Source organism: Muscardinus avellanarius (assembly GCF_963383645.1).
Source record: "Muscardinus avellanarius genome assembly, chromosome: 2".
Lineage (NCBI taxonomy): Eukaryota > Metazoa > Chordata > Mammalia > Rodentia > Gliridae > Muscardinus > Muscardinus avellanarius.
This window is the reverse complement of record NC_137787.1, coordinates 28,798,238-28,812,021: the sequence shown is the minus strand read 5'-3', so window position 1 is coordinate 28,812,021 and position 13,784 is coordinate 28,798,238. Positions and strand designations below refer to the sequence as shown.

The window sequence follows — 13,784 nt, the reverse complement described above, 5'->3', positions numbered from 1 at the left end:
TTACTAAGAGGTGGGTTTATAATGTAGTGTACATTTTACATTTGGTTTCTAGGCGCTCTCTCTCTCTCTCTCCTCTCTCTCTCTCTCTCTCTCTCTCTCTCTCTCTCTCTCTCTCTCTTTCTCTCTATCTTTTTCAGCATGGGAGATTGAACCCAGGGACATTCTACCTCTGAGCTAACCCCCAGTCCTAATTTTTATCCTTTATTTTGAAACAGGGTCTCACTAAGTTGCAGAGGGCCTCACTAAGTAGCTGAGGCTGGCTGCGAACCACCATCCTCCTGTCTCAGCCTCTCAAGTACTGGGATTACAATCATGTCCCACCACGCCTGGCTATATATTTATATATTTATATTTATTTTTTAAATTGTTCTTCTTCCTTTAAAATATTCATCCCAAGAGATAGCCCATTAGAAAAACTGTGCTCTGGGGAAAAGTTTCTTTCTTGTGGTAATTCATAAGCTGAAGCAACAGTCCAAGGAAGAATTTTTTTTCTCTGAAGAGGTATAGAAGTATTGGCGTAATGGAGGCTTATTGTATCCTATCTGTACCCCCCAAACACACACCACACACACACACACACACACACACACACACACACACACACACCATGAACATATTTTCTCTCCAGAATAGTAGAGACATAGTGAAGTTACTCAAGCCCTTAAGATTGGATGTTTATACTTGAGAATTTGATTCTGTTGGGACATGTTAGAATAATTTGAAAGGCAGGAATTGACATAGACTCTAATTCAAAAAGAATTATGTTATTTAATGCCTTAAGGGTAACTTTAATTCAGTGGAAAATAAGAACGTGTGTCAGTTTTTTTTCATGTTTCAGTTTTGAAGAGGACTACAGTCTAAGTGAAATATAGATAGCCTATTTATTAGAACCCTTCTCAAAGTCATCTACATTTTTGCAGCATGAAAGCTTGGCCAGTACTCTTAAAGTACAAACAAAAAAACCCACTCCAACCTTTTTATGTAGCTGAGAATTAATGAATGGCAAAGAAAATGTGTTGTGTTACACAGACATTTCTTTGCCATTGCTGAATTCATTCTTACAGGATATCTACAATCCATATTTCCTCTTTTCAATTGGATTCCAGCCTCTCATCTCTCAAGAATTCTGTGGCACTTAAAATATATTTTCTTGGATGTTGTGGAGGCTAAGTAAATTTTGAACATAATCTTTTATCAGGAAGGGGGGGTAGGATGTGGTCGACTGTTCATTTCCCTGTTTGTAGCGAATGCCAGTGGCTCTTTTGGCGCTGGCCCTCTGCCTACTCGTTGCAAGGCACTCGCTCAAGGTAAATGGCTGTGCTGCGTGTCTTATGTTCAACTTCCAGATTTTTATAACCATATTGAAATTGAAACTCAAAGCACAAATAGAAGCAATAAAAACACACACTCACTTTTCATGTGTTGTTCTCATCCAGTACTTCTGCTTAAGTTTGTTTTGTTTTGTTTTGTTTTTACTTATGAAACTCTTTTCTTTCTTTTTTTTTGGGGGGGGGGGTGGTACTGGGGGTGGAACCCAGGGGCTTTCTACCTCCGGGCTATATTCCCAGACCGTTTTTATATATATTTTTTGGAAACAGGGTCTCACTAAGTTGCTGAGAGCCTCACTAAGTAGCTGAGGCTGGCTTTGAACCCGTGCGATCCTCCTGTCTCAGCCTCCCAAGCGCGGGGATTACAAGAGTGCGCCACCACGCCCGGCTGAAACTCTTTCAATCTATCTTTTTTGTAATTTGAGTTGAATGGTATGAACTTCTATTGCATTATTGAAAGGCCTCTTGTTTGCATATTCCTTATTTTAAGAAATACTATTTGGTCCAGGTGCTGTGATACAGGCCTGCAATCCCAGTACTTGGGAGGCTGACACAGGAGGATCACAGGTGCAAGGCCATCTTACAGTAAATTAGGGAGACCCTATTTAAACATAAAAAGGGCTGGAGCTGGAGCTCAGAGGTGGAAAGCCCCTGGGTTCAATTTCTGGACCACACACACACACACACACACACACACACAGAGAGGGAGAGAGAGAGAGACTCTGTTAGATATATTCCATTAGGAAACACTATGTATTTAAACACTACAATCCAGACCATCATGCTCAAATAGAGGGAAAGAAGTAATTTGTGTAAGAATTCTTTTCCTACTAGCATTTAAATTTTTCTAGTTTATGAATTACTTCTTTGAATTTCGCATAAGAAGTTTTTCTTTGTCTGGGTGTGGTGGGGCACACTTGTAATCTTAGCATTTGGGAGGCAGAGACTGAAGATCACAGTTCACAGTCAGCCTCAGCTACTTAGCGAGGCCCTTTGCAGCTCAGTGAGACTCTGTTTCAAAAAATTTAAAAAAACACTAAAAAATAAGACTGAGGGTATAGCTCGGAGGTAAAATGCCCCTGGGTTCCGTCCCCAGTGCTGAAGAAAAAAAAAAAAAGAAGTGTTTCTTTTGTGCAGACAATTTGGATCACATCTGTTCTGCCAAGTTCCAGTGCATTCAGTTCTTTAAAGTTTAGACTATTATATGGGTTGCTACAGTGATATTTATCACCAACTCAAAAAAAGCAAAGGATGATCTACTTCTAAATATTTAATATTTTGTAAGCCAGAAATGGTGGTGAACACTTGTAATTCCTGTACTTGGGAGGCTGAGACAGGAAGATCGCAGGTTCTAAGCCAGCCTCAGCACCTTAGTGAGGCTCTCAGCAACTTAGTGAGACCCTGTTTCCAAGTAAAATATAAAATAGGTCTGGAGGTGTAGCCTAGAGGTAGAAGGCCCTTGGGTTCCATCTCCAATCCACAAAAATATAAAATAAATAAACATATTGTAAGATGACAACTTCAGTTTAGAAATTTTTCTTTGCTTTTGTGCTTATTTTTTTTTTTTACCCTACTTGGCCAAGACAATCAAAATCAGCCATTACTTAATCTCAAGATTAGCAATTTCGCCGGGCGTGGTGGCGCACGCTTGTAATCCCCATGCTTGGGAGGCGGAGACAAGAGGATCGTGCAGGTTCGAAGCCAGCTGCGCTGTCTTAAGAGACCGTTTCCAAAAATAAAAAAGTATAAAATAGGTCTGGGAGTGTAGCCCGGAGGTAGAAGGGCTTCCAGAACCCCAGTACCACCAAAAAAAAAAAAAAAAATAGCAATTTCAAGAAACCATTTTTCTGTGTAACACAGTTTTTAGTACTTGTTCCATTACTTTCACAAATCTTGGCATAGCTTCAACTTTCATGATTATGACACATGAAACAGAAATTTCAGATTTTCAAAATGATCAAATGGTCTATTGGAGTATAATAGTCTAAACTTTGAGACCATTTAACAAAATATAGTATTTCCTTAATGGAGAAAACAATTTTGATTATTACAGTTGTGGTAGTTGAGGACTATTTTGGACTACTTGCACAAACTGAAAGAGAAAATGGGGTGTAATATACATAGATTTTTATTACAAACACCTTGGTTTTCTTTTTTTTGGTGGTACTGGGGGTGGAACCCAGGAGCTTTCTACCTCCGGGCTATCCTCCCAGACCAATTTTATACTTTATTTGGAAACAGCGTCTCACTAAGTTGCTGAGAGCCTCACTCAGTAGCTGAGGCTGGCTTCGAACCTGTGCGATCCTCCTGTCTCAGCCTCCCAAGCACGGGGATTACAAGCGTGCGCCACCACGCCCGGCCAACACCTTGGTTTTTTGTTTCATTTCAGTAGTATACATTTTATAGGCATACATCACAAATCCTACAGATGACTGAAATATTGCATAATATGGAGACAAGCAAAATTGAAGCTAATTTTTATATGTGATTTTAGATTAATGTAGACTCCAAAAAAATGTGTTTTGTATAAACTACTTCCATCATTAAATTTTCTGGCTGTATCATTAATGTGTTCTAACTGTTCACAGTTATGCCAGCCATTGATGTTCCAAATAGAAACCTGTTAGCATCATTTTTCTAGGGAGTATGTAATTTATCAGCTGGGATACATTTCCAGGGACACGTTCTATAATTTCTTCTTTGATGTGTGTATTCCATGATGAGAAGCTATATCATTTACACAGAACAGCTAATTACTAAAGCTATAAACTTGATATATTTCTTAGATCTAAGCCTCTTATCCACAGAGAAAAATTTGATGCTTATGATCCTCCCTTGGAATAATCATCGTGAAGTTACCATTATGTTTTGACATTTAACATTCCCTGAGCGATGTGTATTTTTCTTTTCTTGCACCATTTTTTTTCTCACAATCTCACATTACTGGATAAAAATAAAACAAGTGGACTGCCTCTAATTCATTTTCTCTGCCCAATTATTTTCAAAACATTGTATTACCAATTTCCTTTTAGTGTCTTAGAAGCAATAAACTCATTAAAAAAACATCAAATGTAAAACAAGAAAGCATGCTATATACATCACTTTTCATGTTCAAATCATTTTACATCAACTAACTTCTTTTCTCTACCTAATGGGAGGTAATTGGTAAGTATCAACCTCCCTTTATGGCCAAGGGAACAGAGGTAACATTTAGATGTCAATGAAGAATCCATTCTAACGAAAGCTTTGCTTGGTACTGGGAGAAACTTGTTGCTACTTTTGTTCATATGGTTAATTATTCTTTCCAACTTTAACAGACACGTGTTATATAATCAATAAGACGTCATTTCAGACATGCCAGTAATATTTTCTGGATTATCCGAATTTATTGTATTGATCGTTTGGGGTAGTTTTCCGTCTTTTATCTATATGGATAATGTACATTTATCTTTTGAACTTGATATTCAGGAGAACAAAAAAGTTTCAAAATGGCTGGTTTGGGTACTTGTTATAGAATTTTTATTGTGTACCCCAAATGATATAATTGCATCCCTGTTTCATAAAAGCTTTGGAAAATCCAACTTGGGAGTCATCGATCTTCTTCTAGTAAGAATATGAGCTGAGACTTTTTTTAAAAAATGAACAACATGACTGTATCAACTATGTAATGATTAACTAGTTGTTAGTACAACAGGGGAAACTGATTTCCCATCTTGCCACCAATTCTCTTCTTAAAATTACAGCTAGGTACTTAGGCAGCTCAGTTTTTTTTAAAGAAAAGAAATAGGAATAAAAAAACATACTATTTTTTTCTTTTTCCTAGACAGTTGCTGACTCTGTGGGGGTTCCTTTGTGGGATATTTTACATTAAAAACTATCTCTAAGCTGGGCGTGGTGGTGCACGCTTGTAATCCCAGCACTTGGGAGGCTGAAACGGGAGGATCACACAGGTTCAAAGCCAGCCTCAGCTACTTAATGAGGCTCTCAGCAACTTAGTGAGACCCTATTTCCAAATAAAGTATAAAATAGGTCTGGGAGTATAGCCCAGAGGTAGAAAAGCCCCTAGGTTCCACCCCAATACCACCAAAAAAAAAAAAACTATCTATAAATGACTCTCCTTTTGCAAAGGCAAAGCAGAAATTAATTATCCATTAACCAAATAATCACATTGGCATCATCCACGAAATCACAGTGTTCTCTGGGGCACAGTATTTTTTCACCCCCTTCCATTATAAATACCTGTGATACATGCATGCATATTGAAAAAGAACCATGGGCCCATGTAAATACTTTTCAGTTTCACCGAACACTAAAATAGCAACCACTACCAGTAGTCATTTTTGCTTATGAAAAACACACATACACAGTAAATTTGGGAGGAGCAGATTGTTGCATTTTTAAACTGCACAGTATATCTGAGTGCAGCTACTTAATATTAAAGATTCTGAGTTTTTAATGATAGTTAAAACTTGCCAGCCTTTTAAATCTAAAATAAGTTTTCTAAAAAAAAATTTAACTTTTTACCCGTGTGACTATTTATTTACTCAGTAGTCACAGAGACTTCAGGCTGCAAACATGTGTTGAATGTGCCCCTTCACCCAAATGGATTCTGTGTCTGATGTGTTCGATATTTGTCCATCTTATTTTCATTTAAATTGGAAGTTTTAAAAAGGTGTTCCCATTCATGTGATAGAATTGTTTGTGTGTGTTTGTCACCACCTTTTCCCTTCCCCTTTGATTAAAAAAAATTGAGATTAGAATATTGACATCTTAAACATTTTGGTGGCTTCCAAACCAGGGGTGTGATCAAACCAACGTTTTGGTGAATGATAGAAATGACATCAGTGATTGAAAAGAGAATCTCAATTTTGACAGCTTGGGGCTACAAAGCCTTGTCCTCCCTCCCAAACCTTTGAAAACCCCGATCCCAGGGACTCTTTCCCAACCATCCTTCAAAGATAATAGTATCTTTGAAGTGACTATTCCATATAAGTGGTTTTCGCTAACACCCACCTGAAGATGGCCTTGGGCACTCTTTCCGGGGCACTAACACTGCTGATGCTTGACAGGGTAGCGAGTGTGCAGAGCGAGCCTGGCCAGCAGAATCTCCTCATTCAGCAGCCGCTGGGCAGGAAGAGGGGCCTGAGGCAGGTAAGCAGACCCAGAACCAAAGGAGACCACCCTACAAAATGGAGGAGCTGCTTAATTTTTAATGCCTATGTTCATTAAGATTGTGTTTTGCCTTCTCCTTACCCTAAAAGAGCAGTTCAGAGCAACTTTAAATCATGGTGAATGTGTGGGCAAGCTGAGAGTTTCATGCTTCTATTTCAGATCTGAATCTCCTTACTAACAAAGCTCATTACATAGTCAAGAGGGGAACCTTTGCCACCCAAACTCATAGAGCTGATTTAGAATTTAGACCTGTTTCTGTAGAAGAGCAAGATGAATTCCTTTCGCATTTCAAGAGTCTTGATTTAATTTAAAAACTGAAATCGAAGTAAAGATCATCTTAACAAATTTCCTTAGGTGAAGGTCTTTTACATTATTTTCTGAGTAAAAATCCACAGAAAGCTCTACGTTCTTCCTTCATTGGGAACTTCCCAGCATCGATTCAGGTAGCATCGATTCAGAAGCTTTGCCAGCATCCAAGGTTATTTTTTACATACCTCCTCTTTGAAAGTTAGCATTTGTTCAACTACAACTTTTAGATGAGCAAAGATTGGTCAGTACTCAATAGTTCTTTGTTTCCTATCTACAGAAATGCTCAAATTTACAATTTTAAAATGTGTTAAGCTATATAAATGAGTAGTAATTGGGAGATTATTGGCTACAGGGGATGCTGAAAAAAATAATTATAGTTAAATATGCAGAAAGTAGTGTATCAGCTCTTAATGTAAGGAACAACCACGGGATTCTACTGAAACATAAAAATAATGGTACAAGCTATAGTCAGAATCCTTGGAGCACACTGTTTCCTCCAAGGCGGTGGGAATGTCTTGCTAGTTTTATTCTGCCTATTTTCTTTAGCTAAGACGTCCTCTACTATCACGGCAGAAGACTCAGACTGAACCCAAAAACCGCCATGGGGCTCGGCTGTCAACCACTCGCAGGAGCATTCAACCTAAAACGAAGCCGTCTGGTGAGGCCTCCTGTGTCCCTTCTGACTGTACCACTGACATGATACCATGCAAATCAGCCAGGAAGACCTGCAGAAACTGAGCTGATTCAGCAAGCACACCTTTGGGGAGGTGCTAGGATAAAGGAAGAAAATTCCTCCCAAATTCCCTGCCTATTTTTCTTCTTGCCTTCCCCAACTAAGTCCCTACCCCATGAGCCTAGGCAAATGGAAGAGCACAAGTACAGAAGGTTATGTTTGAAGCCAGGTGTCGTGGCACACACCTGTAATCCCAGTACTTGGGAGATACTTGGGAGACTGAGACTGGAGGATTGCAGGTTCAAGACCAGCCTCAGCAATTTAGCAACTGAGTAAGACCCTGTTCTTAAAAATAAAAAATAAGAGTGCTGGGCAAAGGGATAGCAAAGAGGAAGAATATCTCCAGGTTCATTCCCCAGGACAAAAAAAAAAGGTTGTGTTTTCTTTACCTAAGGTAGGAACTAGGATTGTTATATGTCCTACTAAAGAGAGAGGTATGATGAGGAATAATCTGAGATTTTTAAGTCTTCTCTTATTAATAAGGGATGATTAAATTCATCCTAGTGTTCTTTGCTACTCTTATTTTAAGCTATTTGTGTAAAAATATTTTTCTGCCTAGGTCCTACTTTGGAAAGAAGATGAAGCTGGAATGTATATGACAGTCAAATGTGCTCTCCTTTACTAATTAGCAACATCTTTATAAAGGAAATTCAGGAGACAATTATCAAGCACTGATAAATCAACTTCTTCCCTATTTACTCTGACTTACAGTGGATCAGAAACGATCTGTGACCTTCATTGAGGCTCAGCCGGAGCTAACAGCTGCCCCCGCAGATGTGCTTCCAGCCGCAGTCCCGCCACAGGGCAGCAGCCCAGCCCCAGCTAGGAAACCGGAGGGAATGGACAAACCCATCCTCACGTCCTCCCCCTCCATAGTTGTTGCGGATCTCCACAGCCTGTCGCCCAAGCAGGTGAGGGCACTAGAGTAACAGGTAAGGTCTTCTCCTCGCCTGTGAGTTTCTAGGAACCGCTGGCATGCAACCTTACTCCACAGAGGGAAGTCTAGGTCTGCCGCATTTTGTTATCCAGACACTGGTTGTGTCATAGTGGAAAAGAAAAAACTCTATATGAAGTATATGGCCAGGAATATATCTACTTAAGAAAGACCAAGAGAAGTCTTGGTGTTCTTAGGGAAAAAAAAAAAAAAAACAGTAAAAGAAACCGGGTGTGGTGGTGCACGCTTGTAATCCCAGTACTTGGGAGGCTGACAAAGGAGGATCATGCTTCGTGGACAGCCTCAGCTACTTAGTGAGGCTCTCCGCAACTTAGTGAGATCCTGTTTCAAAATAAAGAATAAAAAATAGGGCTGGGGATGTGGCTCAGAGGTAGAACTTCCTGGTTTCAATCCCCAGGACTGAAAAAAAAAAAAAAAGGAAAAGAAAAAAAAAGGAAAAGAAAACTGAAACTTAGAAAGCGGGAAGAGCCTGTGTAAAGATGCTACCTTTAACAAAGGCTGGCTGGCACTGGGATGGACTTCCAGTTCCTTGGTATCTGCCCTGCCTGTTCATGATGTTATAATCCTTTTGATCACAGAGTGAGCCCCTCCTCGCTGAAGAAGGAGAAAGGAAGGAGGACACAGAAGCACAGGGTGCTGCCGCACACAGCCCCCTCTCTACTCAGCTCTCAGACCCCGACGACTTCACAGGCCTGGAGACATCCAGCCTCTTACAGCATGGAGACACCGTCCTTCACATCAGTGAGGAGAATGGCATGGAGAACCCCCTGCTGTCCAGCCAGTTCACTTTTACTCCCAATGAGCTGGGGGAGACCGATGCAACCTTGGACGAGTCCCATGTTTAGTTCTCTGTCTTGTGGGAATCGAAGGTATAAGGAAGACATAGAAAGAATCACTCTGCTGAGACTTGAACATACTTGCTTTTAGTTAAAAAGACTAATTACAAAACAGCACTTTACATCCAACAGATGGCACAAATCTGAGTAGATTTTGCTGCCAATACACTTAATGTTTCATAAACATTATGAAAATCAATGGCTAAAAGGACTTAGTTGTGGGAAGACCAGGAGAGCCATTTCATTGCACATTGTTTATGATTCAAGAAGCTTTGAGCAGTTAAAATCATATACAATTTTAGCACTGCTTTCATAGGAATATTAGCAAATAATATGTTCCAAAAAGAGACTGCAGTTTTTGAGTTTGCTCACGTTATACATCTCATGCAAATGTTTATTTTTGTAGTTTTAAAAAATCAGGTGGCTATACAAGAAGCGATTTACATAAAAATAATCAGTAAGAAGAATATTAGTTTTGGGAAACTAACAAGCCTGCAGACATTTTCATTTGGTCAACAATGCAGCCATTTACAAGAAGAAAAAAATACTATTTTTAGAGCTGTGGACTTTTTAAATTTTATTTTTCAACTGTCATTTTCAGTGCATATTGTAAATTAAAATGCCAGTGCCATAAAATCACTCCAGTTAATAAAAAATCACATTTAGAGAATATTCTAGAAGTTCAGTTATAATTCTGAATTAAGAACCCAAACAGCCATACAATTATAAAAAGTAAATGTAAATATAATAGCTTGAAAGAGATGGTATTCCTACTTCTAGGCCTGATTACATCAATGCCAAGATTAGATTTATTGGGAAATATGTTAACTTCCCTCATATTATCCTGTGCCTGCCCTTCAGGGCATATTTTCATACATTAAAGTTAGTGTTATTAGGACTGATTCAATATAGTAACTTTTACTCAATAGTAAGAATACTATTATGATCCTTAGACCATCTAATTTATGAGGGAAACAAGTTAACAATTTCTTCATAGATATAGCCAGCTTGCACATTTTACAAATAAGTCTTTAACTTGAAGTTCAGTTACTTCAAGAAAAGTATAAATTGTAGAAGGTTTGTGATACCAATATCTAGTGAATTATTTAAGGGCTGGGCATTATATAGTTCAAAACTGATTTTTAAAAAATTTAAACAGTTTACATTAGAAACTGCTACATAACTACTGAGTATTTAAAAAACCCTAATATACATACCTAAATTGGTATGGTGGTGGTGGTGGTGGTGGTGGTGGTGGTGATGGTGTGTGTGTGTGTGTGTGTGTGTGTGTGTGTTTTCTAGTCATCAAACAGAAGCTTATCATAGACTTTGAAGCCAGGCACAGTGGTGCCTGTAATCCCAGTACTTGTGAGCTGACATAGGAGGATCACAGGTTTGAGGTCAGCTTCAGCTACTTAGTGAGACCCTGTTTCAAAATATAAAATATATATATAAAAGGGCTGGGGTGTAGCTTGGAGGAAGAATGCCCCTGGTTCAATCCCCAGTACCAAATAAAAATTAAAAAAAATAGTTTAACATAGACTTTGACTACATTGTGTTGAGTTTAAAATACATTCTATATGCTTAAGCTTTGACTGTGTTGGCTGTGACATTTATATGTATATAAAGAGAAGAACGACTAAATCCACCTTAAACATAAAAGAAAATTATTTTTATGTTAGAATTGCTTATTAAATAGATACTGTTTATATTGTGACTTATAATTTCACATATAATTTGGGGTTATGGTCCCATTCATTAAGGAAATGAAAGATATCTCTAAGTTGATAAAAGAAAAGATTTAACATTTTAAACCTCAAAATTCAGAAAATCACAGAGGTAAATGCCTCTTTTATGTTTTATAACATTTTCATGTCATTTACACTTAATGCTGAATTAATCCTTAAGTGCAAAAGTAGACATGTAAGTGGTTTTCTGATTCTAAGCTGGTATCTTTTGCCTGTTAAAAATTATGCTGCTCATTAGCATTAGAGGCCTTATGTTTGGTAATTACAAGTGTCTGGGCTATATGAGTCTGTGTGTGTGTGTGTGCGCTTTGTTCCAGTTTCTTGATTCTTGATTCAAATTCTCTATGTAAAATTGTATCAAATATTTAGAAAGTAAAGGGATCAAAAAAGTTTGTTAAATATCCAACAAGAATCATAAATATCTTTATACATATTTTAAATGTCTTGGGCTGTTTTGACATGATTTTGCTGGTCTTTCTGCCTTTTAGCCTGATTTCTTCACTCTAGTATATGGAAGTTTACTAGAAACTTTTTTAATAAGCTAAATAATGTCATACCTTGCAAAAAAGCTTCCACTGAGAAATAGGGCCTTATAGTGTGGGGATGTTTTCATACTGGGAATACTGAGGTTTTGCAGATATGTGCATCTGTTCCATTTAAGGTGTCCTTAAATGTGTTGAATGTAATGTGTTGAATGTTCATGTGTACTGGCTAAAGTATTTATATGTATGTGCATAAGACCGTTATAAGATGTATTCTCAGGAATACTGTTACTTGGAGTTTGAAAAAATAATTATTTTTTAAAAAAAGAACAGTTGGGGAAGGCATGGAAAAAGTTCACGATAACTGACAATCTTTTGTAATGTTTAAAATATTATTGAGTATATTACAAAAGCTGATTAGTATATGTGAAACATTATAGATCATTTCTTAAGCTATGATACTCAATGATATTTGTCTTGTTCAGAGGAAAAATACAACAGGCACCCACTTTCCATGTATGAAAAGAACGGATTCAACAAAAGAATGGTTTTGCAGAAATTAACGTTCAACCTTGGGATAAACATGTATCACCCATAATAGTGGGTGCAGATTCATACTACTCAGATTCAGTTAAAACCAATTCAAATCTTAGATATGAAATTTTAAAGCAAATATTTTATGTTAATTTTCAGTATCTGCTTTCTATAATTTTGTGAGACAAATTATTTGATTTTTCTTAAGGGGAAATGAGTTATTGAGTGCAAGTCACTAAGAACTACAGTGTCAAAAGGCTCAAAATGGGCACCTGGCATCGCTGGTGTATTTGTATTTGGTGACCTAGTTAGGGCCTGTAGCACAGGTTGGGAGGAGCTGGGTTGCTACTTCAAGCCTCCAAGCAAACCTTACACAGGATGACTCCTTCCCCCTTCTCTAGCATCTGTTCTTCTGGCCAATGAACTTTCTTCATCCTGCTGCCCAGGCTCTGGTATTTTCTAAGAAAATAGGGGTATGTAGAGACCTATAGGGAAGAAAAAGTCATAAATGAATAGAATTACAGTTCAAAACATGGATTATGTATCCTTCCTCAAGTTACACACTTTAATAGAGCACAGTCTCTGGAATTTGCTGCTATCACATCGAGTCACGCTATTGCCCTATGACCTCACACTTCCAATCTCATGGCCGTGTGTCTTAGCAGTGAGTGAAATGTCCCACTTCCTCATTTACTTCAGTGGGTCTCAACTGCGGCATTTCAGAAGCAAACTTTGATTTAACACTCAGGAGAATAAAAACCAGTTGAGGGCAGAATGTATTTGGAAGAGCTTATGACAAATTTATTTATATTACTTTAGGATCATTTAGGATTACAAATATATGTACCTCCATAATATTTTTTAATTGTCACTGTGACCACAGGATGAAAGTCCTTTATTAGCCATTTTACAGGTAAAATCAAAGGATTGACTACACAGCCAACTTCCCTCAGATGACTATGAAGTCTGTTATGAATACTGAATGACCAAAGAGCATGGAAAAAATGCATAAGAATAAATACTGAAATGTTTATGAAAGATATTTATGAGAGATATTGACTTCTGTGTTTGAATATGCACATATAATAAAATAAATTTAAGAACATTTAATATACCTGAGTTTCATTTCTCAACCAGAAGAATGGGTTGCCTCATTCAGAAAAATGTTAATTTTGGATCCATGGGATGTGCTTTTGTTAATCTCTTCGGGTCTTTCTTCCACCTCCACAGTCTGACCTGAGGTCACCTTTCAATTAGACAGCCCCAATTCCCACTCTCCACCCCAAACACACACACACACACACACACACACACACACACACACACACACACACACTTGAGCTCCATTCTACTTGTACTTTCCATACTTACCTTGCAAAATAAAGCAGAATGGTTACAGTAAAGACAGATTATGCCCAGATTATGACCTGCTGAAATAACTGGCTGATTTCCCCACAGGAATGTTTAAGACCTGGTTGTCTTCTGACTATGGCCATAAAAACAATGGTGGTGCAAGTTACCACCCATTATGTATCTAATACGGATTATGAGGTGCCTTATCCCTAGCCATTAGGAATTGCTCTCGCTAAATCCATCCCCACCACCACGTAGCAGTTTTACTTAAATCTCTTTTTCCTAGATGCATTTGGGAGCAGGACATCCATTTCTTTATTGGTCCTCAACAGTA

General features: G+C 38.1%; 1 protein-coding gene across 3 annotated transcripts in view; it reads left to right on the top strand.

Moving 5' to 3' along the window:
- The window catches only part of UNC80 (unc-80 homolog, NALCN channel complex subunit), a gene marked incomplete at both ends in the record, with an annotated part of 220,226 nt that extends 210,884 nt beyond the window's left edge, over positions 1 to 9,342 (top strand). For all 3 annotated transcript variants that reach the window (XM_080689607.1, XM_080689608.1, XM_080689606.1), the window contains 4 exons: positions 6,398 to 6,479; positions 7,356 to 7,467; positions 8,254 to 8,453; positions 9,076 to 9,342. In XM_080689607.1, the coding sequence (XP_080545733.1) occupies positions 6,398 to 6,479; positions 7,356 to 7,467; positions 8,254 to 8,453; positions 9,076 to 9,342 (661 nt within the window). The remainder of the gene's footprint in view (positions 1 to 6,397; positions 6,480 to 7,355; positions 7,468 to 8,253; positions 8,454 to 9,075) is intronic.
- Between the last annotated feature and the right edge of the window lie 4,442 nt (positions 9,343 to 13,784).